The 26266-nt window shown below is 43.7% G+C and overlaps 7 protein-coding genes across 9 annotated transcripts; 3 read left to right on the top strand and 4 right to left on the bottom strand.

Moving 5' to 3' along the window:
• Nucleotides 1–1216: 1216 nt before the first annotated feature.
• frs3 (fibroblast growth factor receptor substrate 3) lies at nt 1217–4766 on the bottom strand. Its single transcript, XM_068742254.1, has 5 exons — nt 4701–4766; nt 4358–4544; nt 3692–3853; nt 2602–2723; nt 1217–2521 (listed from the first exon to the last, which is right to left on the bottom strand). Exons 1-5 carry the CDS (start codon nt 4764–4766, stop codon nt 1217–1219), a joined length of 1842 nt encoding a protein of 613 aa, XP_068598355.1.
• A 3055-nt stretch (nt 4767–7821) lies between these two features.
• tspo (translocator protein) lies at nt 7822–9018 on the top strand. The gene is made up of 4 exons (XM_068742578.1): nt 7822–7998; nt 8261–8436; nt 8513–8651; nt 8778–9018. Exons 2-4 carry the CDS (start codon nt 8264–8266, stop codon nt 8946–8948), a joined length of 483 nt encoding a protein of 160 aa, XP_068598679.1. The 5' UTR covers nt 7822–7998; nt 8261–8263; the 3' UTR covers nt 8949–9018.
• A 610-nt stretch (nt 9019–9628) lies between these two features.
• Nucleotides 9629–11755, bottom strand: uqcc2 (ubiquinol-cytochrome c reductase complex assembly factor 2). Its single transcript, XM_068742768.1, has 4 exons — nt 11539–11755; nt 11030–11104; nt 10076–10142; nt 9629–9998 (listed from the first exon to the last, which is right to left on the bottom strand). Exons 1-4 carry the CDS (start codon nt 11674–11676, stop codon nt 9898–9900), a joined length of 381 nt encoding a protein of 126 aa, XP_068598869.1. The 5' UTR covers nt 11677–11755; the 3' UTR covers nt 9629–9897.
• Nucleotides 11756–11969: 214 nt separating this feature from the next.
• Nucleotides 11970–14063, top strand: tomm6 (translocase of outer mitochondrial membrane 6 homolog (yeast)). 3 transcript variants are annotated; one of them, XM_068742568.1, is made up of 4 exons: nt 11970–12095; nt 12599–12715; nt 12955–13007; nt 13844–14063. In XM_068742568.1, the coding sequence occupies exons 1-2, from the start codon at nt 11998–12000 to the stop codon at nt 12693–12695; spliced, it is 195 nt and encodes a 64-aa protein (XP_068598669.1). In that variant the 5' UTR covers nt 11970–11997; the 3' UTR covers nt 12696–12715; nt 12955–13007; nt 13844–14063. The 3 variants fall into 3 exon arrangements, with proteins under 3 accessions (XP_068598669.1, XP_068598667.1, XP_068598668.1); XM_068742566.1 differs by having other exon boundaries at nt 12599–12747; XM_068742567.1 differs by having other exon boundaries at nt 12599–12753.
• Nucleotides 13031–14063, top strand: c8h1orf74 (chromosome 8 C1orf74 homolog). The gene has a single exon (XM_068742565.1). The coding sequence runs from the start codon at nt 13197–13199 to the stop codon at nt 13986–13988; it is 792 nt and encodes a 263-aa protein (XP_068598666.1). The 5' UTR covers nt 13031–13196; the 3' UTR covers nt 13989–14063.
• Nucleotides 14064–15124: 1061 nt separating this feature from the next.
• Nucleotides 15125–17522, bottom strand: sirt4 (sirtuin 4). The gene is made up of 4 exons (XM_068742915.1): nt 17444–17522; nt 16306–16790; nt 15372–15666; nt 15125–15277 (listed from the first exon to the last, which is right to left on the bottom strand). The coding sequence occupies exons 1-4, from the start codon at nt 17480–17482 to the stop codon at nt 15125–15127; spliced, it is 972 nt and encodes a 323-aa protein (XP_068599016.1). The 5' UTR covers nt 17483–17522.
• Nucleotides 17523–18633: 1111 nt separating this feature from the next.
• sxph (saxiphilin) lies at nt 18634–26266 on the bottom strand. The gene is made up of 18 exons (XM_068742572.1): nt 26166–26266; nt 24822–25548; nt 24207–24370; nt 23766–23865; nt 23486–23662; nt 22739–22901; nt 22576–22640; nt 21841–21992; nt 21570–21756; nt 21331–21479; nt 21129–21219; nt 20583–20630; nt 20331–20513; nt 20058–20205; nt 19351–19433; nt 19084–19268; nt 18774–18960; nt 18634–18677 (listed from the first exon to the last, which is right to left on the bottom strand). The coding sequence occupies exons 2-18, from the start codon at nt 24874–24876 to the stop codon at nt 18634–18636; spliced, it is 2181 nt and encodes a 726-aa protein (XP_068598673.1). The 5' UTR covers nt 24877–25548; nt 26166–26266.

Below are 26266 nucleotides of genomic sequence, written 5' to 3'. Positions count from 1 at the left end.
CGAGTGATAATTTGAGGTGAAACTTTGGTCTCCAGTTTACCAGCTGGATAGCAGAACGCTGGTCATCACACAGTCAACATAGATTTATTAGAAACAAGTAAATAAATAACAAAGATAATGACAAATAGCAAAAAAAAATGTAAATACAATTTTCTTCTTTGCACCTTTGATTTCCCTTTGAACACAGACACACCTGATAATCAACAAATCAATCATTCAGCACATTTTATATGAGGTTCTCTTTTGGTTCCTCTATGTGAGGTTGTTGATGTCTCTCGCCGAACCATGTCAAACATATTCTCTCTACAAAGCTAATAACAAATTCAATATTTGCCCGCTTCTTTTGATAAAAGGAAATGGTCGGGCCTGTGGAGTCGAGTTACAGAGCTTCAGTGGCCCAGGGTCAAAGTGCGACGTGAAATAAAAACCATGTGGAGCGGTCTGTCTGATATGCCGGAGGTGTGATCACAGATTATATGATACTTTTTCTTTTTGCTGCATGTGGGCGAGAGGGAAGCAAAACTTGTTTTAATTCATTATGTGCTACTTTTACCATAATTCAGTTTAATGTAATTCTCTGCCATCACCATCTCTTCTGCTCATTTCATGCTATTCTTCCTTGGATTGGACAACACCATTCCTAAAATATGCAAAAATACAGTTCCATAATATTGTGTGCAAAATGCTCTATCGGCATAAAAGTAAAAAATAATCCCATCTCCTAGCCACAATATTACTTAGACTTAAATAGACGTGATGAGGTATGAATATTGGCCAGTATCTTGAAGGACATTGAGCCTTCCGTCATGCAAACAACTCACTCAACTTCTGTAACAAGACCCCCCTTATTGTATTTCAGTAATAAAAAAGACATAGAAGTGGAATAAATACCAATAGGAGCAAGAGTAAAGAGTAAAGAGGAAAGAGTAGAGAGTGGACATGGGAATCAAAATGAGGAAAAACCCGCTGATTTCTTGAGAGAACTTTGCGCCACATATTTAATAAATAACGCAGAATGAAATAGCAAACTGTCCTCTGGACACTCGTGACCTCCTGTATGCACAGATAGGTGTCAGTAGGTTTCTAATGAGGTACCTGTATTCTATTAGCCAGCCCGCCACTTGAATGGATGGATGGACGGTGAAGGGTCCAAAGTGCTAAGATGAGGATGAGCCTTCGTCTGTCTTCGTCCTTCGTCTCTTCAACACCATTGACTTTACAGGGGCAGGTCTGTGCTGTTGTGGCGAGTCTTTCTGGAAGTCCCATCATCCCGAGGCAGAGCTTTCTGCAGGTTGGACATGGCAGCGGTCTTCTTTAGGTCAATGACTGCGTAGCATTCACTACGCCGCGGTACCTGTGGGCCACATGTGTTGGGTGGTAAGCGCTGGTGCTGTGGCTGTGGCTGTGTCTGGACACCGCCGCTGCTGCTGAGGGCTTGGCATGCAGGTTCTCCCTCGAGGTCCACCTGGATGTAATTCAGCTGCCGCGATGGAGGCAAGTGACCATGCTCACATCCTCCAACCCCCGACCTTGGTCGTCTGCGTAAATCAAAGCTAAATATTTGCCCCCCGCTGTCTGGCTGACACGGCCTTGCGTGTGGGGGGCAGGCGTGCCGTAGCCTGGGCGGCTGGGCCTGTTCTGTGTTGACGTAGTTTTGCAAGGCATCTCTGTGGATACCCCGACCATCCTGGTGGTACCCATTAGGGGTCCCAGGGCCTTCTGAGAACTCGTACTCATCGAAGTCTTCCTCTTCTTCCTCATATTCATCTTCATCCTGCTCATCGTCTTCTTCTTCCTGGTCGTCGTCCCGTTGCAGAGCCCTGTACTCCCACACGGGGGGCAAAGAGGGCAGGTTCTCGTAGTTGAGCAAAGCCGTGCGACGATGACCCCCACTCGGGCCCCTTTCGCAGGGGTAGCCCTGCAGGGGTAGAGACGATGGCCCATGAGCGTGCGGGTGCAGGAGGGAGTGGGAGTGGCTATCTCCAGTGCTGCTGCTGCTGCTCGACCCCACAGATTGTGACACGCTACTGGGGCTCAGCCGCTGCTTCCGGCCACTCCTCAACCCGTTGATGTTCTCGTAGGTGAGTTCCCCGCTCCGGCAGCTGTCGGGGTGCCGGTGCGTGTGGTGATGAAAATGATGATAGGAGTGAGAGTTGCAGAGGTGCATGGGGGGCTCCTCGCCTTCCGTCTCTGAGCCTGTTGCACCATCTACTGGCTGCAGGTTGTGGGGATTAAGCCCGTGCCGCTCCCGCTCTCTCTCCAGCAGATGGCGCTGTGCTGGAGTGGGGCCCAACATGAATTTGACCTCTTGTGAGGACGGTTGCACAAACACCTGAGGATCGTTACGCTCCTCCAGGGGACAACACCGCAGGTTGGATTGTGGATTTCCTTGGCCCCCGACAGGCATGGCTCCCCGTGTCGTTTCAGGGAAAGTGTTGGGCCGCGCCTCAGGCAAGGAGTGCACACAGTGACGCATTGAGAGATCCCCATCCATACTAACAGTATTCACATAGGTGTGGGTCTGTCAGCAAACATTAACCAAGTTAAAATTACCATGTAGAGCAAACACAGTGAAATACAAGGAGCAATGATGGATCTTACCTGGTCTTCCATACTCATGAGGCTATGTCCGTGATCGTCAGCAAATGAGGGCTGGGAGGAATCACCTCTGATTGGATACCCAGGATATCCATTGGGAAAAGACTGAACTGGGAATGCTGGTGCTGCAAACACAAAAATTATGAGGTGAAAGGTAGCGTTTGTGATCCAGTAATGAATCCAACTAACGGTAATGCAAACATTCAAAACAAACATCCAATATAAAACAGTAAAAAAGGTGCATTAGAAACAGAATGGAAGACGGGCTGCTGTATATCTTCGTAGCCATCCATCTCTTTAGTCTTTTGCAGTCCTACTCTGACTGGTCCCCTCAGTTTACCACCAAAGCAAGCTTTTAAGACCAGGAGTAAATTAAGCCCACTTCCACACCGATGCTGGTCTAATCCATATGAGTGGGAGTTAATCTCAGTTCAGCCTAAAAGCACGCTTCACTTAGTTCTCCTACCATGTTTTTTTTTTTCAGACAATAATTTTAATTTTCAAATTTTATTTATACGGTAATACAAATTAAAAGATTTGCAGTCTATTGTATTGTCAATGTGTTTTTACGTTGTAAACGTTTTTGGGCTCACGCTCTGAAGGGGAGGAGGAGTTACTTACTGGACCTCTTGAATTTTTAACTTAAGCTCTCTGCTCCAGACAATCACATCTGAAGGGGTGGCAGTCATTCACTGAGTTGTCATGACATGACAAAACCTTTTTTTCCCCATTAAAACTGGAAATCCGCATGTCGCTCAAGCCATCATGAACTTCAAATTACTATCCATGTTTTTACAGGTGAGCTATGACACAGTAAATCAGTAGGAGAAACCCCCACTTTGCCATTGGTTGTTGTTTGTGTTTTGTGGACAGAAAGTGAAACGACTGTTGAATAATCCCCCCAAAGATTTAAACATAACAAACAGAGAGACATGGTGTTATTTTCTCAATGACTTACTAGGTTTAATTCAAACTGAGTCTATTAATAGATGACAAATTCTGATTTTACTGCTGTTCTACTGCATCCAAGTTCTAGAATTAATTATTAACAGGAATTTGTGCATGTGTGTGTGTGTGTGTGTGTGTGACTCACTGTTGGGAGTCTGTGGCGTGCGAGACATCTCCATCTCCGGTGTGTGACCACTGCGACTCATCATCATTGATTCTTCCACCACGTTGATGCTGTTACACTGCATCAGCTCCTGAAGCAGATTGAAGATCTCTTCTGCTCGAGAACACTTGAATGCAAAGATTCCTGAACAAACAAGCACAAATAACGACATTACAATCGGGCAACAACGTGAAGACCCACACATTTTTTTTTTTTACCTGGGATGCCATGTTGTGGTGTTTGAACTAGACAATAGCAAATGGTAAACCAAACAAATGTGATTTCCAATCGGCCGCTGAACCTCAAACAGGACGGAGACGACTATGAATAGAAAGACGGTTAGTCCACACAACCCTCAAGGAAGAGACATAAAAAAGAAGACAAAAAAGAAGGAAATGAAATTTAAATATGCTGTAAATGTCTTCGAATCCTGGTGGCAGCTTTCTCTGAGAAATAGAGAAGATCAACCTGCTGTTCAAGCAAAGATGCTCATCCCTAATAATGTACAGGAGGCCGACTTGTATGCATATTGTCACATTACTCGCCGATGCTGCAGTTTCATACATCATTCACCAGTTTGCAAATCAGAGCATCGTGTCATCACGACTCCTACAGTCGTGCCGCCGAATCAGACAAAGTGATGCTCACCCTGTCCGGTTTGACAGCGACGACCGCTCTCGAAAGAGAACAGGTTGGAGTCGTAGCCGTAGCGACGCAGGCAGAGGTACGGCCACCGGATGGCATCCCTCTTACGCGTGTGAAGAATGAGCTCGGTCTGGGTGAGCTCCATGACGCCAGAGCCCAGCTCATTGCCCTCATCGTCCACATTGGTGACCTGGTAGAGACGGAGGACGTATAGAAGAGAAATGTTCTCAAGGCTGCAGCACTAAACTATCATAAATAGCAACATTAGTAAACTGGCACAGGGAAGCAAACAGGAAACGTGACGACCAGACAAAAGATGTTTCGAATTTAAATGTGTCTTATCAACCTTAAATTTGGTGAGATGGTTGTCTTGGATGGGGTCTCTGTACAGGCAGCTCCAACAGCCCCCCATAGCTTCAGCAGGCCATCTGAAACCTGTGGTATAGAAGCACAACCCGTCAGGCCTTTCCCTTTCATCTAATGCTCTTTGAAGCAGCTTGGAAAGCACAACGCAAACGTCTTACTCAGTCTCACGTCTCAATCCCAGAACCTTTGACTGGGCGCCGTCATCACAAACCGTTTGGCGAGTTGGGCTGGCATCTTCAGCGTGATCTTCTCCCGCCTGAAACCGTGAACAGTCAGATTTACAGAACGTTTTTAAAGATCAACAAGTAAGGGAATATAAACTGTTCTAATTTTGGGGCATCCTGTTGGTCCAGCTTTGTCGTTTGCCTCCTCCTATACGCTTTACCGTCAGAAAACTTTGATTTATTTAAAAACGTGATGATCAGATTATTATCATTATGGCCTGAGTGTTAATTAGCTTATCCATTTCTATACTCAACAGTTCAAAACATCTCCTATGTGCATTTAAAGCTGAACTCGACGTGTTCAGCAATTCCCACGTTGCTATGTTTAAATAAAAAATGATCTGAAAGGCTCTCAGAGCGAACGAAGATAAAAATTATAAATCAGAATCAGAATTATTATCATTTTTTAAACTTCTCCCTCTAAAATTATTGATGGAAAGAACAAACAACACAACTACAGGCCAGATGTGGAAGATAGGAAAACAACAACAACAACAACAATCAGACCAAAACGACGCTTTCACTCACAACTGCCGCTGAAAATAACGCAGAGATGTGCGCTCTATGTCCGCCTCACGCAGGTTTCACATCAACACCGCCGCAGTGTGTGTGTGCGTGCGTGTGCGTGCGTGCGTGTGTTCAAACCGAGGCCTCCACATCTGTCTGGCACATTCCAGGTTGGACGCGCATCATCTTCAGAGCGACCGCGAGGAGGCTGAAGTCTACGTGACACGCGTGTCCGCGGCTCTCGTGGGGTTCCCCATCCATCGGCGCTATCTAGAGCAGGAAACCCACGGGAACCCACGGGAACCCACGGCCCTCGCTAGCCGACACAGAACCCCCCCCCCCCCCGAACCGGCCGGGCTACATGACAACCAGCCCACCGACACTAACCGCGACGTGCGTCAATGCGCATCTGTCCCTAATTGGGGGGTAAAGACGCAGCAACGCGAGCGCGCAGCAGCGGCGTGGAGAACAGCAGCGATGGTTCGCTACTCACATGTCTGGCACGGATTCGGTTCTATTCGCTCTAATGCGATGACAGCTCCGGGAGCGCGGCTTGTCGGCGGCGGCGGCGGCGGCGGCTGCTGGTACCGGGATGCTGCGCTTTGCACGGCAGAGACGTGCGTAAAAGATGCTGCGAGAGCAACAAATGTTGTTTTTATAACGTCCCCGCCTCCATAACCGCAGCACGGGCCTCTGCCTGAATGGCATTTCCCATGCAGCTGGGTTGAGAGTTCACCGCCAGACAACGAAGCTGAGGGAGGCGACAAGAAGGTAAGGAACGCTGGAGGACCACGGAGGGAAGGTGCGTCTGTCTCCCAGGTGGAGAGGAGGGGCAAAAACCATTCAGGGAGGAGGACAGGGGAGGACAGAGGAGGACAAATGAGGACAAAGGAGGACAGAGGAGGACAGAAGGGGACATAGGAGGACAGATGAGGACAGAAGGGGACAGAGGAGGACAAAGGAGGACAGAAGAGGACAAAGGAGGACAGTAGGGGACAGAAGGGGACAGATGAGGACAGAAGGGGACAGAGGAGGAGGACAGAGGAGGACAGTAGGGGACAGAAGAGGACAGAGGAGGACAAAGGAGGACAGAAGGGGATAGAGGAGGAGGACAGAGGAGGACAGATGAGGACAGAAGGGGACAGGGGAGGACAGGGCATTTCCACCGAGCGTGACCCTGACGCTCCTTATTCAGGCCATGTGACTGTAAAGTTTTTATTGAGGCCAGCAGAGTCGTGGGGTTAAGTGAACGAATGATTTCATTTTGTGTAGGAGCGGATCTTGAGTATATTTCTAGAAGGTGTTTTTTTTCTTTTTACATTTTACCATTGTCATAAATAAATAAATGGCTAATCAAAAATGAGGAATGAAATTGTAGATTTGTAGGGAGGGTCACTGTAGAAGCAGAGATGGGTAGAGACATGTAATCAATAATAAAGATTGAGTTGCTTTCAAATGGATTTCATTTATGTGTCAAAAGTAAAGTAAAGTTATATGTAGATGTGAAATAAATGCAGAGCGGCCATTGTGGAAAACTATTATCAATCAGAGGAAGAGACACAACACAACAATGAATATACACTCGTCCAAACTTTGTTGAAATGTTTGAGCAAGGCATCAAATTTATAATCCAAATTACTACATTTTTTTCAAGAAACAAAGTTTATCAGATTGAATATTTAAAATCTGATATTTGTGTTGTATTCTAATAATGATTATTTAGCATTGAGAAATGTGGAAATGTAACTCTACAAGAAAAGGTCCGGGTGCTTTAATTCAGGATGAATTCCCGACAGAGTCTACAAAGACATCAAAGACTTATCTGCATCCAGGCAAAATTCTGGATACGACGATCCAGAGCAAGAAACAAAATAGGGGATCTTTGAAGTTTTTGTCACTGCAAGGGAACAAATTAAGGTGTAGACATGCAGCAAGCACCAACATATAGGTGAGGAATATTGTATCTTCAAAAGCTAAGCAGCTAGGTCCAGAAGTAAACCGCAATTACAGAGAAAAAGTGTTTTTCGTGAGATAACTACTGAACTAATAATGATATCAATGTGAACCCAACTGCTAAAGGCATGGTCAAAGAACGAATCTAAAAAGAGTAGATGCAATAAATGTCGGACTGTTATTTTCTGTGTAAATCACAATATCCCGGGGATACCGAGGTGCTTGGGGGAACCATCTTGACAGCATTGTAGTCTTTGATGTCGTCCTCCAGCCTCCTAGCCAGTCGCGCGCGTTCTGTGAGCAAGGTCGAGCAGGAATGAATGTAACACCAGCGGGTCGTATTTCCTGGTCTCTCGATTCTTCGCGACACGTCATCGCTCGTCACGCCGATGCGTCACAGTCGTCACTGTCCGTGTCGGCGCAGGGAGCGCCTGTTAACAGTTCCTGGTCGCACCGATAAGACCCGCCCTGCCCGTTTTCTAAAAGTTATATCACAATGCAGTTCAGGGCAGGGATGGGCCGCCCTGACGAAACGTTCCACATCCTGTCCGACGAGCTGCACGTTGTTCGGAGCGGCTGACGCCGGAGTGTGGGGTAAGTCCTTTAACTGTTTAACATGAGCCAGGCATTAAATACGGGCTTGTCAACAGGTGACTCGTGCACCAAGTCCGCTCTGCGTAGAAATGTAACATGTGATGATTGCTCACGTTTGTGCCATTGATTGATGGTATCTCGGACCTGCAACTGTTCTGGCGCATTTCCACATTCGACAGCGCGGCAGGGCATTCCCATGTGAGGTTTCGTACCCGCAGCCCCAGCCGGGCCTTGACAGCTGTGCGTCCTGCTCTCGTCTCAGAATATGTGGCCTGCCGCTGTTGGAATGACGGCCCTGCCCTTCGTCGGAGGGTTCTGTAGCAGTTACTTCACGCGTGCATCTGTGAAGGTCTGGTACCCGACCCTGCAGAAACCGTCATGGCGCCCACCAAACGCTGCCTTTCCTGTAGTGTGGGCGGGTCTTTACGCGGGCATGGGGTGAGTATGATCTTGACACTGATGTTGTTTTTGTGAAAGCGATCTGATTTGACTCGCTGTGCGTTCTGTCACGCAGGTACGGCTCCTACCTGGTGTGGAAGGAGCTGGGCGGCTTCACGGAGGACGCCGTGGTTCCGCTGGGACTGTATGGGCTGCAGCTGGCTCTGAACTGGGCCTGGACTCCCATCTTCTTCGGTGCACACAGGCTGAAACTGGCAAGTCTAATACGCGGACGAAATCATTCCTCTTTTGATTTGGAGCCCGAATATGAAGGTGATGAGGTGTGACGGTCGTACTTTGCGTCTTTGTCCATTTAACGTTCGTCCTCTGGACCGTTTAAGGCCCTCGTGGACATTGTGGTTCTCACTGGGACCGTCGGAGCCACCATGGTGTCTTGGTATCGGGTGAGCCAGCCCGCTACTCTGCTGATGGTGCCTTACCTGGCCTGGCTGTGTCTCGCCACCTCTCTCAACTACTGCATCTGGAGAGACAACCCCGAGAAGAAAGAATAGGAGACGCTTCTTTGTACTGATTTCATATTTCATACGGCCTCAAATAAAGATACCGCCTCATTGTTTTCAACTTTGTTACGCTGGCACTTTATACCTGCCCGGACAAGGCAGGCTTATGCTTGATTTTCACTGGATTCGGGCTCGGCCTGGGTTGCTGTTCAGAGACCCTCATCTATGACGGGAGAGAACAGATGAAACCACTGACCCTCTGGTGTCAGTTACTCGATTTTAATAAATGGGAGAATTTTTTTTAAAGAATAAAATGTTTTATACGTAAAGTAAAACATGCAGACTTATGTGTTAGTATTGCGTGATATCAAACTTTCGGGCTTATGAGACAATCATATCTCAGATAATGGAACGGCAAATTAAATGTAGATTCAACCTCAAAGAAAAAACAAATATTTAGGCATAAGCTCAAGGTTGTCTTTTCTGAGTGTGAATGAAAGTGTGAGACTTAAGCAGTAAATAGGATAAGGGTTTATCAATATTTCATGAGGAGACAGAACCTCTGGATGGATTTGAAAATGCAGGACTTCTTACGTGAACCAAACACGAATCAACGGAACTACCGGCAATTCCACAAAACGAATTTAAATTATTCACGTCTAAACGCGAGTGTTTCTCCATATCCTGAAGCAACACCGTTGAATCTCAAACACTAAAACTCGAGTCAGATAACAGAACTGTTTCAATTTTATTTTGTTCATTAGTCAAATAACAGATGTGCTGCATCGCTCATTATTCGGACCGACAACGACAATCACTGATGAATTGACATTCTACATGATGCCCAAAGATACCTTCGATCCATACCCTCCTGGAAAGGCCTGAAAACCTAATGATTCGCATCCATCACATAACCCACAAGTGAGACTGGTGTGGTTAATTATATAAAAACACTAACACTAAGCTTTATTTCTGTACACGTCATGGATGAGTTGTTTCTTTAAGGAGCTTTTTCCGGACCATCTTCTGGCGATTTGGAGAATCGCTCCGTTATCGTCTTCCACAAACCCTTTTTTTCCTCGTCCATCTGTTGAAGATTCCCTGTATATTAACAAAGAAAAGCACATCATAAGAACAGACCGTAATAAAGATAATCGTTACCGATAGCGGGTCCATACCTGACAACATCATTCTACACTCTTCCACCGTGATTCCGGTAAAACACGAGTCTCTCACTCGAGGGAACTACAAACACAAAGACGCATTTGCATCAGTTGCTTAAAAAGAGTTTCACACATTCATGAAACATTTAATGGAGATATTGTTTGGAGGAGTTTTTTTTTTTGCAGCATCGCATGAAGTTCCGGTTTTGGGAGGACGAGGTGAAAAGACAATCGTTAGAACAATCGTGTTAAAACGATCGTGTGTTCAAACCGTAACATGCAATGCAAGAAAATATCTTTCCACGTCGCGCTCTCCTGTGTGGGGAACATTTAATCAGAGGTAGGTTATATCCTTGTATTGTGCGCCTTATCTGAACTTCTGAAGGAAAGAACTACAATATGTAAGTACCCCTCCCCATCCCAGCGTAAAAATATCAACACGCCCCCCCCCCCCCCCCCCCACCTTCCTATACTACAGAGCAAACCCTTGTCAAGTCAGCCTAAATCTTTGTACGCTGTTGCTTATGCTCCTTTGAGGGGATAAACACAGATCTAAGCTTATCCTGTCCAAACATTGACCAAAATGACAACAATATTAACAGCATTTTTAGCACCAACGTTTACATCGAGAAATAAATGCAACCCAAGCTCCTGTGAAGGAAGCACGGCACACCCAGGCGGTTTTGTTTTTCCAGAGATAAGGTGAATTATCTTACCGGTAAATCTCAAGGGAGCTCTACAGCGGATTGTAAGATATAATGCAGTGAAACTCTTTTACTTTCACAAATTAGACAGAGGATACCAAATTCCATGATTTTTCTCTCTCACAGTGAGATTCTCGGGTCCTGTAGCACCCGTCCATCTTTCTACTGCATAGACAAATCAAGTTTTTGAGAACACTATTTTTCCAGCAGTGATATAGCAGAAGTACATAATATGTGAATATATATATATACACACTGTACTTACTCGTTGTCTGTATACATTGCTGTTAATACGGGCCAGACTGTCATATATCTGGTCACATTTTTCCGGATCAGAGATCTGGTGAGAAATTATAGTTGTACAAATATACGGATAAATAAATTGCATTTCTTATAAATACTAACTGCTGTGTTACTTTTGAAATGAATCCAAGCAGAGTTTGGCAAAATTACACAATTCATGTATTATGGAACAACTTGCACCTCATAAAAATAAAGAAAGGGAAACTATTGCAAGTAAACAGAACATATTCCCCTAAAATGTAGCTCAGCAGTCACATTTCTGCCTTTGCTAGAAACTATTACTACTTGTCAATCCCGAGCATGGTTTGGTTTAGAATACGTTGTAACCAACCCGAGACATTAGCATCTCTAAGGCTGTGTTTTAATGGTCATTTAAAAAAATGGACAATTTAGCTATCTTAGCTGAGCCCGGTGTCTCCGTGTGTTATGTAACTGCACAGATAGACGTCCATACGTTAGCAGTAACGATACCTGCGTATTTTCACCCTCCCGGAAGGCTACGGCTACTTTCTGGCGCAGAAAAGTTCCCAGATCTCGGCCTTTCTTGTATTCGTCCCGCGGCCATTCCTCACACAATCTCAGAAACCGTCGATACCTTGTAGCAGACATTATTTGGACAATCGATTATAAAGAGCGAAGCGATTTGACCTTTACTTGCTCGCCGTACTTGTGTTACATCTAAACCGTTCCGTCGTTTCCTGTTTGTGAAATCTTTATTCCTACTACTGTGAGTCACACCCCCCCCCACCCCCCCATCCTATATCGACTTTTGATTGGCTAGCAGATATTGTCTTTGTTGATTGGTTAGTCAGATTAGCCATGGAGGATCATGATTGGTTATAATTGGAGCGTCATTGCGTCGCCATAGTAGGATGCTTACATTTGCTTCCTGGTCACCTCGTTGCTGGTTTTTTGTGGCGCGTTAGCAAGATGAGCGGGATAAACGTCAAGAAAGTATCTTCCTCCGATGTGATGGAGTGGATCAGTACGGCGTGTCGTTTTGCAACAGACAGAAACGACTTCAGGAGGTGAGATAAAGTGGATAATTATAACGTGGAAGATGAAATATAACGGCCATTAACCCCGCAGCTAACGCGGAGTCGCACTTGAGCGGTGTGTCCTTGCCGGGCGACTCTTTAGGTGCAGACCAGGCTGAATTACCAGCGGGGCCGTCGGTACCCCAGAGTTTATTTAGTGTTATCCAAAAGCTACCGGGCCTTTGCATGTGAAGTCGGGAGTGTTTGACTCAGAAACGACACTTCTCTTTCTAGCCAAGCATGCATTGATTCTTGACCTTTTTGATTCTGCTATATTTATTATCTGGGTCTTGGGATCCCTGATCTCCAAAAGTTATTCCAAAGTTAAATATTATTTCTAACGCATTGTCTAATACGGACTCATTGGTGATGTGTTATTGTTGCACAAGTCGGTCTGCGCAACAATAACACATCTTTGGCCGGACTGCTTTTCATTAAGTTGCTGTGTTTGATATAATTACTTTTTACTCATTTAAATATTCTTCTTTTTATAGGAATCTTCTCGTTAACCTGGGCTTGTTTGCAGCTGGTGTTTGGGTTGCGAGGAATCTCTCCGATTTTGACCTGATGTCTCCTCAGCCTGTGATGTAACCTGATCAAACGGGTCAAAGGTGATGTGATGTAACCTGATCAAACGGCAAAGGTGATGGTGAGGGGAAAAAAAGATCAAATGACAAATGATCTGAATGGTATCCATTCACGTTCAGTTAGAATTCATATCAGCCAAACTAACGTGTGTTGTGCTTACGACCTCAATCATCACAAACATATGCAGGATATTGTATTTATATGCACATTTGATTATTTGTCTTATGTAATTTACATCTTCTTTTTTTGTTGTTGTTTTTAGATGTTTTGGACCGACAAAGAGGAAAAGAAAGGCATGAAAAGTTTTTATAAAATGTATGTGACTTTAAAAACAAATCTGTTTATCAGTTGGCCTGAAGAAATGCTTTGATTACCACTGTTACTGTTAGACTCTTATTGTTTTTGGACCCACACAATTGTGTTCTTTCAGTTTTTTAAATTCTCGAAACGTATTTCAGAAGACATTTTTTCCATTGATTGGTTTGTCACGAGGTTCCTGCAGCTATGTCCACTCGGGAGCTTTTTATCGACGCGGCTCGTAGATGTTTGTCTGCTGATCGGAAACGCCTCTCGGTCACCAAGTGTCTGGACGTGGCTGCGCAGCTCTTAGCTGTTGACTTGGGCCTGAAACCGGCTTTGCTGTATGATAGCAACGGCGCCAGTGCAGATCAGGTGCAGCGGTATTTGAGCTCTTTGCAGTCTTCTCAGCTCGTGTCCAGATCGCTTCTCACATTGGAGTTAAATGGGAATGTTCTTATTATTGATCCAGTTTCAGTCCAATCAGCTGTAGAGCAGTTCTTTAGTGACAGCACTGTGGCTGTGATTGACATCTGCCATTCACTGGAGAAGCCAGCCATCAGTGACCCCGACGGAGATGAGCTGAGGAGCATGAGGCGTGATCTACTTCTTCTTCTGAGAGGGATCGAAGAACCGATGGAGGCTGACGAACGTCCGTATGTCGGAGAGAATTCAGAGAAATGGAACCTGTGCACAGTGTTTGGCCTTTTACTGGGTTATCCCGTTACATACTGGTTTGATCAGACCCGGAGCTTCGAAAACTGCCTCTCTATGACTCCCCTTGCGGTGACGACAGCTTCAGCAACATGGCGGGGAGACTCCACAGGTCACGCGTGTCGTCTGTATTCTTTCAGCATCCCAGCCGTCCTGCTTCAAGACGTACGGCCCAAACTCGACAACTGGAGGCGTCGTTTACAAGGAAAATTTAATCAGCAGAATGTCCTACAGGATCTCGCAGTCTGTCAGTCTATGGTTACTCTGCCCTCAGTCTGTTTGTGATGCTAGCGTAAATGTCTTTACTATTAGTAATCTATGTTGGTTCACATTGTCAGTCCATTAAAGAGTTAAAAGTCATTTGGTTGCTTGAGTATGCGGCGTCATTCAAGGCCTGGTTGAGTGTGTGCACAGAACCCGAAACATAATCAGAAATCACTGATTAAAGAGAGGAACAAATGAACACAGAGGCTAAAGATAAATTCAGGATGCTTTCATTTTATCAGATGTAGTTTAAATTAAAGAAAAACAATCATTCCACAACCATTTTCAATAATATCCAAAACTATTTAACCTAGCAGAACAAAATATAAGACAAGACAGAGGTCAAATATATTTTACATATATATTTTAAAATGTAAGGCAGTTCACAGCACAGTTTATCATTAGTAATGTGGACATTTGTAAATCGTTCTTTTGAACTTTATTAGCGACACTCAGATTGTCTGGTTTACATACAGCAATGAAATTCCACTCCAGAAATTTAAAAGTTTTTGTCATGACTTTAAATGATAACATTTGTAGCAGCCAAAAGATCCAATAGATGACAATCTGCTGAAACGTGTGGGCTAAGACTTGACTACCGGTAAGTGGAAAGCAATAACAGCTTACAGTTGCAGACATGAACGTGTCCATTGTAGCTTAGTTATCTTAACTTGTAGCCATCATGGGTATAAAACTGAACGGCTTCAAAACGCGGCTTCAGCCTCCAGGATTCAGCTCCGGGCTCTCAGACAGTGGTGACATCGTTTGCATGCTTTTATCATCCCAAATCTCAGATGCGATGCTGGATGCTGCACAGCTTCAGAATACGTTCGGTTGTCCTGATTAAATGGGTAAGAACTGATGCTTTTATCATTCCAAATCTCAGATGCGACACTAGATGCTGCACAGCTTCAGAATACGTTCAGTTGTCCTGATTAAATGGGTAAGAACTGATGCTTTTATCATTCCAAATCTCAGACGCGACGCTAGATGCTGCACAGCTTCAGAATACGTTCGGTTGTCCTGATTAAATGGGTAAGAACTGATGCTTTTATCACAGCAGCAACGTTTCCTGTAGTCATCCGCTGTGTTCTGAGGTAGTTCCGTCGTACTTTTGACCATCTCAAAACTAAATCCGTGCTGCTTGCGAAGGACAATCAGAAAGGTTTAATGCTCGACAGCACTTCGCCACAGCGGCCGCTCACTTTCAGCTGAGCCAGGTGGTCCGCCCTCGTGGGGCCGATGTTCAGAATGGCAACTGGAATGTTTCTGTCACTCGCTGCCAGTAGAAACCGATATCCTGAATACACCTTAAAAACATCCGAGAGAGAGAATAAGAATACAGACAATTGTAATGTAGATCCAAACAGCCTCGTATATATATATATATATCATCAAACTAACCTGTAAGGATGACCCCGCTACGAGCACTGCATCCGACTCCTCCAGCCTGTCATGCACAAGCCGGACTCTCGCTTTGGTCACGCTGTCACCGAAAAACGTGACGTCAGGCTTCAGTATCCCTCCGCAGTCCTCACAGGAGGGAACTCTGAAGTGGAGGACCTGCTCGTCCTCGATGAAGACGTCACCGTCTGGAGCCACGGCACCCGCCTGTGCAGTCCAGCCTGGGTTTAGCCGTACGAACTGTGTCTGGAGCGCCTTTCTCGGTGTGAGGGCGCCACAGCCCAGACAGATCACCCTGAGGGGATATACCGGTAACCGTTTAATCGTTCTATGAGCTCGCCTACATGACAACACGTAAAACGCAGCGCTGTGAGTCACAACAGAGGGAGCGGAGTTTTCTGTAAATCCATGACAAAGTTAAAAAAAAAAGTCTTAAGACTACAACATTGATTCCACAAATGTTGGGACATTTTGCACATTTGTGAACAGATTTATTTTCTAATGGATTTGGACATTTATTTCAATTGAAAATAGGAAAAAATAAAAAATGTACATCTAAAGTTGTGTCTCATTAAAACAATTGATATTTGTAAATATATTCTTGTTCTGAATATTACGTCATTAGAAAAACTCAAACATTTGAAACCGGGGAAACAGACCAATAAAGTTATTTGATGCTCAGTAACAGTCAACACAGGTAAACAGGTTCATCCATTGGTAACAGGCTTTGTCATCACCAGGCAAAGATGGAGTTCAACATTTCTCAGTGAACATCTGTAAAGCTAAAGACTGGAGAAAGCGGCGACACATAAAAGGCAGTGAGGGAAACCTAGCAGGACTGTTGAGCTGCCGAAGTCGTGTAGGAAGCAAAACAGAACAGATTTCTACTTTCAAAACTCGTTTAAAATACAAGAGTAAACGTGACTATTCTCACCTGTGGGAGCTGCCGTGGAGTTCAGTCAGTCTTTGGTTTCCTGCCTTTAAATGTAGAGCGTCCACATTCTGTGTGACCAGCCAGTGGAGCTTGCCCGCCTCCTCCCACCACTGCAGGGCGCCGTGCGCACAGTTCGGCTGGCGGGAGGAGAACTGGGGCCATCCGACGAAGTTCCTGGCCCAGTAGCGCTGACGGGACCGGGCGCTGCGGACGAACTCTGCATGCTGGACGGGTCGTCTGTCGGTGCGAGCGTACAGCCCGACGCCTTCCGAGCGGTAATCGGGGATCCCAGACTCCGTGGAGAGTCCAGCTCCACTGATGACAAGCAGGCGTTTGGCACGGGACACAAAACCCTGCATCAGCTCCAGGGAGCGAGAATCGGCGTCGCTGCAGGCGGGGACAAAACGAAATCTGCTCGCAGGGACAGAAGACGCTGTCCTCGCCGATGGCGTGTCCAGTGTGACGATCAGACGCAGCAATCCCATCTGTAGGAAGACGAAGCACACGAGACGGGGGTCACGCAATCGTCCGGCCGGCCGGCTTTTAGCAAGATAACTCAAAAGGTTCTGGACTGGACCTCGATGACATTTTCAGGAAATGCTGGGAATGCTACCAGGAACAGATGATTCCATTTTGGTGATGATTAATTATGGATTAAGTAATTAATTAATTCAACCAATTCACCCAAGTTGCATTTTTTTTGGAGGAAGCCGGAGAAAACCCACGCAGACCCGGGGAGAACATGCAAACTCCTCACAGAAAGAATTTCAAACAGCGCCACCGTGCGGCTCCGAGTGCTTTTCTAGTTTTAATTATGTTACCGACTAAATTAAACAGATAATTAAACTTAATGGGAGCAAAAAGAACTTAATGGTTGTTTTCATACAACAAAAACTACAAAAACCACAGCGCGTTTTAAAATGTTAGCAGCGGCTGTTATACATTTATCCCACATGCTATCGGGGATTAGAACACTAGTGACATTCGGAAATAAAGTTTTAAAGCCATTAACATGTTTTATTGTTGCTATTATTATTATACCAAAATGTAAACACCGCTGTACCGGTAGCTAGCTTGACAACTTGCTAACGGTAGATTCTCAGCGTCGGCTCGGTAGAAACATTTAGTTCGACTTTACCTTTTTAGTTGTTGACAGCGTGAAAACACAGTTTAACATTTACAGTAGCAGGAGCGGCAACACGTTAGATAAATAATTTAACAAACCAAAACTAGCTGACATAAACAGGAACCTTCGTTTGACCCACAGAAACAGGAAATGCCAGGTTTTATGTAACATCAATAATGCTGTTACGATATACCCTGGGATTTGTAGTCCAAATCTAACGGATTTTAAAATCGCTGGTCTTCAGCTTTATTTGTAAAAAGTCGTTTTATTATTTAGGGAAACGAGTTCATTTAACTGCGGGGGACATTTGAAACGAGTTAGATTAATTTTCCTTGTTGAATGCAGCTGTTGACTCATCTTCTGACCGGCTTTGTGCGTTAGAATGAGCATAATTGACCTTGAAAACTATGAGACAAAAGTCTGTAATTAGCAAAAGGCACCACTTCAGTGTGTGTGTGACACGTTTCATGAGAAATGTATGAATGATACAGGGTGAATGGAACATTTTCCCACATCCCTTTCCTCACTTTTTATTGCAGGAGAAAATAAGACTGTACTGAATAATGTACTTTGTTTTCACTGGTCATAATTTCCTTCTTGTCCAGAATATTGAAGCAGTAAAGAAAAACACGACTGATTTACAAATCAGTTGCAAATAAAAAAAGTTCAAAACCAGTGAAATCAAAGTAAATAAATGCTGATATCATGAAGAAATAAATGTATATCCTCCAAATGTCAAGGTAAATTATTTAAGGGATGATTTGCTAGTAAGTAAACGTTTTAATAACCAGTGCAGTAAAATGTAATCCCTGCATCTCCTATGAATAGCAGGACACACTTTTTAGCAGATAGAAATGTAGAAATGCACCAATTGAGGCAACACTGGACACACACAGTTACATTTCTATATACAAACCTTTAAACCTTAAACCTATGCATTTACAAATTTTGTGCTATATTTCTATAAAACAAAATTTGTGGAAAACATAGCAGCAAAGTGTGAAAAGAATGTGATGGTGTTGAAAGCTCGATGGCTTCAGGTTCCAGTCCAAGTCAGTCAGCAGACTTTGCTTTATTCTTGCCTGTGAACAGGGTGCCACCAGTGAAGGGTTGAAGTCATCAGACGCAGACAAACTACTTTGTGGATAAGGAATTGAACGAGTAAGTATTACAGGGAAAGATTTAGCATCTCCCTGCGTCCGTTAAAATACGCTGCAAATGTCCTGATTACAAAACTCCAAAAGATCTGTAGGAAAGAAAGTAGAGATGAACATTATCATTATTAACATGGTGTACTTTATTTATTTGACAGTCCACTAACTGTATTTGATTACAGTCGTACCAGAATGTGTGCAGTTGAAGGCAGTTTCCGCATGAATGTAAAACTCGTCTCCAAGAATGCTACGGAAGTCCATGTGGCCCGTGTGGACGAAACACCGGGTAGCGTCCTTGAACAACAGATCACTTTCTCCATACTGCAGAGACTCAAACAGCTTGAACTCTGCATTTGAGTCGGCTGCAAAGGTTTCCTACATGATTAAAAAAAGTGAAAGTGTTCATTTATGCAATAAATTGCCAAAAATATAACTTCCTCAAAGTAATGTTTAATAAAAACAGACATTTATTAGAGGAATCTGGTCACATTAGCTGACCTGTGACTTCATGAGGAAGTCGTACACTCGTGCCGCGAGAACTGGGCGCGTCATGACTGTGTTTGGTGGGATGACTCCGAGGTTGCAGCTCCCCCACTCTGACAAGGGAGCCCGACGTCCATCACCGCACAAGAGCTCAAAGTCTGAGGTCATCCAGCCCTCTGCCCACCCAGTGGAACTCAAACCTGGTAGAAAATGAAAAGGCGTAATGTAAAAGAAACCTGTATCAGCCTCTGTGTTCATGTCAAAGTGTCCTGAATATCTCACTGAGGATGTTGGCCTTAAGGCTGTGGTGCTCAAGGAAGGCCACATCACCGTAGCTTTTACCACTGGGGTCTCCAACGAGGCACCTGTGAATGATGAGTAAAGGCTAAAAGGCTCAGATTAGGCAAACTAAACATATTTTCTCACTTTGCCCAAGTAGCTTTAAGCCACATAGGAAAGCTCTGATTACGTTTGTCCAAAGATGTAATGAATTGGTCGAAGAAAACAAAATGAGTTGAACTCAGAATCATTTAGATGACAACTACCTTCTGTTCGGGAAGGGTTTTTATTGGTTGTTTCAATGCCAAAGCAGTGACAATTAATATTTTTATAATATACATGAATGAAGTTAGTTAATGTTTTGTGAGGAACAGGAAATGTCTACTGGCAAATGTGGTGGAGCATTTAGCAGCTACAGTATATCAAGAGATTGTGGAGACTAAACCAAATGCAAAGCCAACACTGGACACAAGTTTCCAGATTGCCACAGTTTTTATTTGACTGCTGGTTTTGTAAACTGGAAACCCCCAATGAGTCGGCTATAGCAAATTAAAAAGGTGATAATAAAGTATTCTCGGGTTTGGTCAAGACCAAAAATCCAAAATATAAATGGCTTACTGTCACAAAATAATAAATCAGGAGAATATATAAGTAAATAATGAAATATTCTATACCAGTATTCACAGATGAGTAGAAAGCCCTCTGCGTACCTTAATGCCCCCATGTTGCCGTAGTAACGCTCATTGTGGTTGCCAGCACAGCGTTTGGTGGCAGCCTGTCCGCTACCACCCATGCACACTTTACAGAGATTCCCATCAGAACCGGGCAGACAGCCTTTCCAAAACACCTCACTGTAGGCTATAGCACAGCAGTGTGTGTCACAGCAGGCAGGTAAAAGACACAGAACGGCATTCCTACCACAGCAGAATAATGGAGAACGAGGACAGTGTGAAGAACTCAATATGATTGATTGAGAAAAGTACCTTGGCTTGGATCGCAGGGGATGCTGGCGTTGTGCTCGAGGCTTAACGCGTGTCTGTGTGGCAGCAGCCAGCCTGCCGGGCTGTACAAGTTCCCGTGACAAGAACGACCCCCTTTGAGGTTCCCCATGAATATCTTTTTGCTGGAACGCTTTGCGACTGCCACACCGACTACTGAGGGCAACACTGAGGACAGAGACAGCGTAAGGACATGAATCCTATCAGCTACATGTTGATAGGATTCATGTTCATCACCTTCTGTCTCCCAGTGGGTTGATCCGTCAGCAGCCGCACACTCGGTCCCTGCGAGTACCAGACAACAAAACAGTATTTTATTTTTGCCAGTATTCTGATGAATTATATTATTTTTGACAATCGACTATTTATTTATAAAATGTCAAACACTCGTGAAAAGCTCAGAGATACAAAACACCCTCAAATTGAATCCATCTGTGCATTGTCATGTATTATGAATGCATTTCTAATAATCAATATACATGCATTTGATCATTACAGGCACCCTTAGCTTCTAAACTGTTAGAGTGACTATTTTATTTGTGCATCACATTATTGCTCAAAGATTTTACATTTACACAAATAAAGAAAAAAAGAACTTATCTTTATATTTCAGCAGCTATAACTCACAAATAAAGGATTTTTTTTTGCTTCAAATACTACTCCATATACACAATGATGAAAATCATTCAATCAGAAGTTGTAGCAGAAAGTGCTTAGATGTTGCTAGATCTATATGTTGAGAACAGACACTTGTAGAGAAAGAATGCAAACGGAGCCCCCCACCATAATATTCTGTCACAACCGGGACAAGACCACATTTTCCTGCCAAGAAAGTATGAGTTGCATCCAACGAGACAGCGTCCACCTCGTCCCTCTGAAGCAACAGTCATTGATGTTGGGAGAGAATACAGGTGGTTTCATCTTTCATTGCAGTCGTCATAGAACATCCAGACATCTTCTGATTTGTATGCCTTAAAAGACTTGCCTTGATTTTCTCTATACAGTTTCGAATTGAGACTGCGCTCACACAGACCAACGGGCCAGACTCTATCCTCAGGGCCCACTGCTCACATTTCTGCATTTCTGCATGGCTAATGCAGCACCACCTCACAACGCTGTCATCCAGTGACCTTCCTGCAGGAAAAAACAGGTTTCAGGAGGTTTCTGAAATTAGTTTATTCTGAATAAGCAATTAGCACAACCGCACAGCAAAATAGTGAGCACCTTCATGCCCGAGGCCTTTGAGCAGCGCCACGTAGTCCAACCCCAACAGCTGACTGACATCTGTACCATCTGGCAGGACAGCTAATTTATCGGTCAAATCTTTGAAGAGAAGGTCATTTTGTCCATAAGAAGATGAGTTGAAGAGCTGGAAGCGTTTTGTTTCTCGTCCTCGTTGGCCAAACAGCAACTGTAGACAATACAGACGTTTAATAGACTTTAACTTGGGCTAAAAAAAAAAAAACATCCAGTGAGGATGATAAGTGAAATTTACCTGCGCTGTCACTAGAAACTTGCGTGCAATTCTGCGAAAGTTCAATCTGGTGACCACACCGCCTCCTGGACCTCGACCCAGATTACAACGTCCGTACTGGCTGAGAGGAGCTTGTGTGCCGTCTGCGCACAGCAACCTATACTCATCTGCAGCTGAGAGGACGCAATGAAAAAGCAGACATTTCCATCCTTTAAAAACAGGAAATGTTAAGTTTAAACTGTCTTCTTCCATCATCACCACAGGTTGTGCCCTAAATGTATTACACTGAACTGATTCATTTAAACAGGATTTTATCACACTATTGGGTATTTCATAGTATTTTGTGCCATTGGTTAGCTGATAGCTATTCTGTTCATCCAACTGTGGACAAAATTATTGTGTGCAACTTAATCAACACTCAAAAATTATTCATGTAACTTCGCTAACAGATCAAACACACACTCAAGTGTTGCCTTTTTAAATTTCACATTTTCAGAAATATTCAACATCATTCAGCAGAAATCTCCCATCAAACAGGACAAGATGTTAAAAAAAAAAAAAAACGTAGTCTTTCCCAGGATCATTAAACCTTTTCCATATAACCAATGTTTTTAGACAATCAGATTAACTTCTGATTCCTTTGTGTATGTATGTATATTTATTTTTTTTTGGAGGAAATTAAACTAGCGAGATAAGATGGTCTTAAAAATGAATCAACAGTAAGTCATTAAGGTAATTTGAACAGACAGTACTTACCTTTAATGTTTTCAAGAGCTAAGTGATCCACAAATGCAACATCTCCTGCACCACTCCCGAGACATCTGGGAGCATGCAAATGAATATACAATGACGTTATGCATCTCTGTTCATTTCTGCATGCTTGAAATACGGTGAACAGCGATCCTTTGGTCATCCTGACCTGAGTGCCCCTTGGCTGTTGTAGAAAGGTTCACTATGGGACTTCTCACAGTGGTAATTTCTCTGGCGAATGTAGGACTTCTGGCCTTTGCACAGCGCACACAGAGATGGCGCCATGGCTCCAGCTCCTGGAATGCAGCTAGCACTGAAAAATTGACTGACGCCTGCTCAGGAGGAGGAAGTAGAAGACAGAGGGGGAAAAAAAAGACAAAAAAGACTTGAAGACTTTGCAGCAGATAATATCAACCAGGTTTTAACATTATAAGCACCGACAGATGAAATGACAGACGCAGATTATCTCTAGCATTTCATAATAAATGATAAATAAGTAAGTGAGCGAACATGAAAATTAAATGGATGTGTTGGAACCAAGAAAAATGGGTAAGCCGGTAGAAGCAGTGTGATGCTGTGGACAATGTCGTTGCACCCCACCCCACAATGGAAATGGTATTCCCCAACGGCACTAGCCTCCTTCAGCAGGAAAATGCAACCTGCCATACTGTAAAACTGGTTCAGGAATTGTTTGTTAACACAATGAGCTCAGACCTTTCCTATAAATTATCCTGACTTAAAGTCAATCGAGCGTCTGTTGGATGTGCTGCCCGTGCAAACTTGATCAATGACGACCCCACCTCGCAACTTCCATTACTACAGGTCACGTCTTGGTGCCAGATACCACCGCAGACCTTCAGAGGTCTTTGGGACCCCATGCCTCAATTTATAGCTGATCTGTGAAAAATCGTATTACCCTGGCTGAGCGGGCGCTCCTTTGACCATCTCAGGTAATTATGGGACAAAAGGAAGCCGAGTGGAAGACTCCATCCAGCCGTCCATCTCACACCACTGTGGCAGCTCCGGAGGCCCTGCAAGGACCGTATGTCCAAACTGTCGTTTCTCACCACAGCCACGGACAGAACACACCCTCCTGCAAGACTCGAATAAATGAGCATACATACACACACACAGGTATAGTCAGGCAGTCCTGAGGAAACATGCTGAAGTGTCCCAGAAATGTGAAACAAACCGACCATCACTGTACATCTCCTTGGCAATGACGACAAGGTCGAACTGCTTCACAGCAGAATAAACTTCTCCTGCATCTAATGTCACTATATCAGCACGGTTAGCCTGAAACAAACACAGCAAGCAGCCTCAGTGTGAAGACATCAGCAAGAGTGATTGGATTTGAAATAAGTTAGTGGTGTCGGCACTAGAAGCAGTTCATCACCATGGTGATCTGCTGTACAGCTAGAATAATCTACTTTATTTATACATTTCCCCCTGCATTCAATCATATCAACATTCTTCTGTTCTCTTAGCCAACCCATAAAAAAAAAAAAGACAAATCTTTTAATTCACACACACACACACACACACAATCTGGCTCTAGCTTGCTAGTATCAACTCATTGTCCTTTGAACACCTTTTTTTAATACTATTTATGACATGTAAGGTGAATGATGGCTCACCCTGATCCGGCTGATGCAGTCAGTGGAGCTGGAAGCTCGTATGCATGACAGTTTGGCAAAAGCTGCCACAGCAGCTGGTGACAGGGCTGCCACCAGAGCTTTAGCTAGTTCTGCACACTTTCGCTGTTCAGGGTCTGACACAGTGCACCAGCGAACCTTCTTGGCTAACATGACATGGGACGGTTAGCAGATGTCCAGCAAGGACAAACACACATTTTGCACAGGATTTCTCTACTTTGTCTATATCTGTGCTTTGTTTAAGATGAAGGCATTTATTGAATGTTTTTATGAATACAATAATTGATGAAACCTAAATTCATGTTTGCGAACCCATACAAACGTAAATGACTGTCAACTGTCTTCATGTTTTTTTGTACTTTATTTTTTACATTTTTAAAGAAAACACAACTTTATCTTCCTTCATATTTTTTTTAAAGTCAGAATTAATGTCCACAATAAGTTCCAGAAAAAAAAGAATTAATTTCGCCATTAACACCCAAAAGTGAACAGGTACAAAAGAATAAACGTACTTTCAATAACACAATGAGAATGAATGTCAAGAAAAAAATAAATTAACAACATAAGTAGCTACTCAAATTCAGGAATAGAACTTACCCCTGATACAGCAGACAAAGATGAAAATGAGAATAAAGACATAAAGTCCTCTCATTCTGCCCGGTTGTGGTTCAAAGCTCTCTTCTGCATGCAAAACACCGCAGCTGTCCCTTCTGCAAATCCCTGATACGTCCTTAGATGTGATTTCCAGCGTAAGAAGGACTAGCACTGACAGATAGAGACACTATTGCGCAAGGGCAAGCCCTCTGAAAATAGTAAAATCTCTCTTTCTGCACACATATGGAAAATATTTCGCACCATCTGGCACAAGGACAACCCCCTGCCTAAGTCTGTGTCGATCAGAAGTGCAGGTGTAGCTGTGAAAGTTGCTTGGTTTTAACAAGTTTGCTCAATTAATCTAAAAGCAGCTTGGACTATGTTCAAGAAGAATAAAGAGCAGATTCTGAGTGTCGAGGTTAAAATGTTTCATCTTCTGGACAGACTAACCCTAAGGAACCTTACAGCTACTTAAATATCAGCTGGTGTACAATTTTCATATCCAAGTGTGATGTCAGTCTTCATGTTATGATGAGAAATATCGTCCAAGAGGATGAATGGCCCATAGATGTCGTCACTTTCACACGAGGAGTGCTATTTACTGCAAAGTCGCAAACGCAGAGCGATCTGTGAGGACAGTCTGCAAATGCTTGATCCTCTCTGCATGAAGCAACATTGTTGGTTTCCGTTCTGCCACTTCAGTGGATAGTCTGTCGATGCGTTCCTGCAACTGTCAACATTCAAAAAAAACAAAAAAAACAGAAGCTGTGACATCGGCAACACAACTCTAAAATGTTGAAAGAAGTACTCAGATGCTTTATGTGATCCTTTAAATGTACTTTATGTTTTCACAAGGCTTTTAACCACCTCATATGTGGTTTAGTAGTTTAATCCATAGCTATACATCTCATTCCATATCATAGATCATAATTTTCTTGTAGCGTTAATGTCCTGTAACAATCACACATCTCTAAAGAGCTAATTTTTCCAAGTGCTTAAAAATACATTCCTGTTTCTGACTTTAATAACGCATAAAAGACGCATTTAAACACTCAATATTGTTTCAGCTGTAAAATAAAACCTTAACCCAGAAAGAGACAACTAATCCTGAAGTTACACAATTCGTAATAACACACGTTACATGCAGTTCAGACTGTTTAAGCAAACACTCAAGTTACATTCACACTCTGAGAATTGAATAGGCCTGAATGTCGAAGAAACTATTTCCACAGTGTTGTCGTTAAAGCATAAACTACAAATTATTGTGGGTTTGCATTATTTGCCGTGCTTCCAAGTGTTTCTTTCCTTGTTTTAACATAAAACACAAACACAAAACAATCTTCTTACCTCCTTCAGCTCTTCATAAACAGCATTTTTCTCTGTTTGCTCATCTTGTCCGCTGGTCTGCAGCCAACTTCGCAATACTGCTTTCAGTTTTTGCCAAGCTC

The sequence above is a fragment of the Brachionichthys hirsutus genome, chromosome 8 (assembly GCF_040956055.1).
Source record: "Brachionichthys hirsutus isolate HB-005 chromosome 8, CSIRO-AGI_Bhir_v1, whole genome shotgun sequence".
NCBI classification, from domain to species: Eukaryota; Metazoa; Chordata; class Actinopteri; order Lophiiformes; family Brachionichthyidae; genus Brachionichthys; species Brachionichthys hirsutus.
This window is presented reverse-complemented; position numbering and strand designations above follow the sequence as displayed.

Excerpts from the sequence above, each read along its gene's own strand:
- c8h1orf74 (XM_068742565.1), top strand. The coding sequence starts at position 13,197 with ATGTCCACTCGGGAGCTTTTTATCGACGCGGCTCGTAGATGTTTGTCT.
- sirt4 (XM_068742915.1), bottom strand. The coding sequence starts at position 17,482 with ATGTTAAACTGTGTTTTCACGCTGTCAACAACTAAAAAG. Across the intron at positions 16,791-17,443 it reads CGCTGTCAACAACTAAAAAG|ATGGGATTGCTGCGTCTGAT; the intron begins GTAAAGTCGAAC and ends GTCTTCCTACAG. Across the intron at positions 15,278-15,371 it reads TAGCGGGGTCATCCTTACAG|GTGTATTCAGGATATCGGTT; the intron begins GTTAGTTTGATG and ends GATGTTTTTAAG.
- tomm6 (XM_068742568.1), top strand. The coding sequence starts at position 11,998 with ATGAGCGGGATAAACGTCAAGAAAGTATCTTCCTCCGATGTGATGGAG. Across the intron at positions 12,096-12,598 it reads GACAGAAACGACTTCAGGAG|GAATCTTCTCGTTAACCTGG; the intron begins GTGAGATAAAGT and ends TTCTTTTTATAG.
- sxph (XM_068742572.1), bottom strand. The coding sequence starts at position 24,876 with ATGAGAGGACTTTATGTCTTTATTCTCATTTTCATCTTTGTCTGCTGT. Across the intron at positions 21,757-21,840 it reads AGTTTCTAGTGACAGCGCAG|TTGCTGTTTGGCCAACGAGG; the intron begins GTAAATTTCACT and ends TATTGTCTACAG. Across the intron at positions 19,434-20,057 it reads GGCAACATGGGGGCATTAAG|GTGCCTCGTTGGAGACCCCA; the intron begins GTACGCAGAGGG and ends CATCATTCACAG.
- uqcc2 (XM_068742768.1), bottom strand. The coding sequence starts at position 11,676 with ATGTCTGCTACAAGGTATCGACGGTTTCTGAGATTGTGTGAGGAATGG. Across the intron at positions 11,105-11,538 it reads GGGAGGGTGAAAATACGCAG|ATCTCTGATCCGGAAAAATG; the intron begins GTATCGTTACTG and ends ATTTCTCACCAG. Across the intron at positions 10,143-11,029 it reads GCAATGTATACAGACAACGA|TTCCCTCGAGTGAGAGACTC; the intron begins GTAAGTACAGTG and ends TTGTGTTTGTAG.
- frs3 (XM_068742254.1), bottom strand. The coding sequence starts at position 4,766 with ATGGGGGGCTGTTGGAGCTGCCTGTACAGAGACCCCATCCAAGACAAC. Across the intron at positions 4,545-4,700 it reads ACCATCTCACCAAATTTAAG|GTCACCAATGTGGACGATGA; the intron begins GTTGATAAGACA and ends CGTCTCTACCAG. Across the intron at positions 2,522-2,601 it reads TCATGAGTATGGAAGACCAG|ACCCACACCTATGTGAATAC; the intron begins GTAAGATCCATC and ends GTTTGCTGACAG.
- tspo (XM_068742578.1), top strand. The coding sequence starts at position 8,264 with ATGTGGCCTGCCGCTGTTGGAATGACGGCCCTGCCCTTCGTCGGAGGG. Across the intron at positions 8,437-8,512 it reads GGTCTTTACGCGGGCATGGG|GTACGGCTCCTACCTGGTGT; the intron begins GTGAGTATGATC and ends TCTGTCACGCAG. Across the intron at positions 8,652-8,777 it reads GTGCACACAGGCTGAAACTG|GCCCTCGTGGACATTGTGGT; the intron begins GCAAGTCTAATA and ends GGACCGTTTAAG.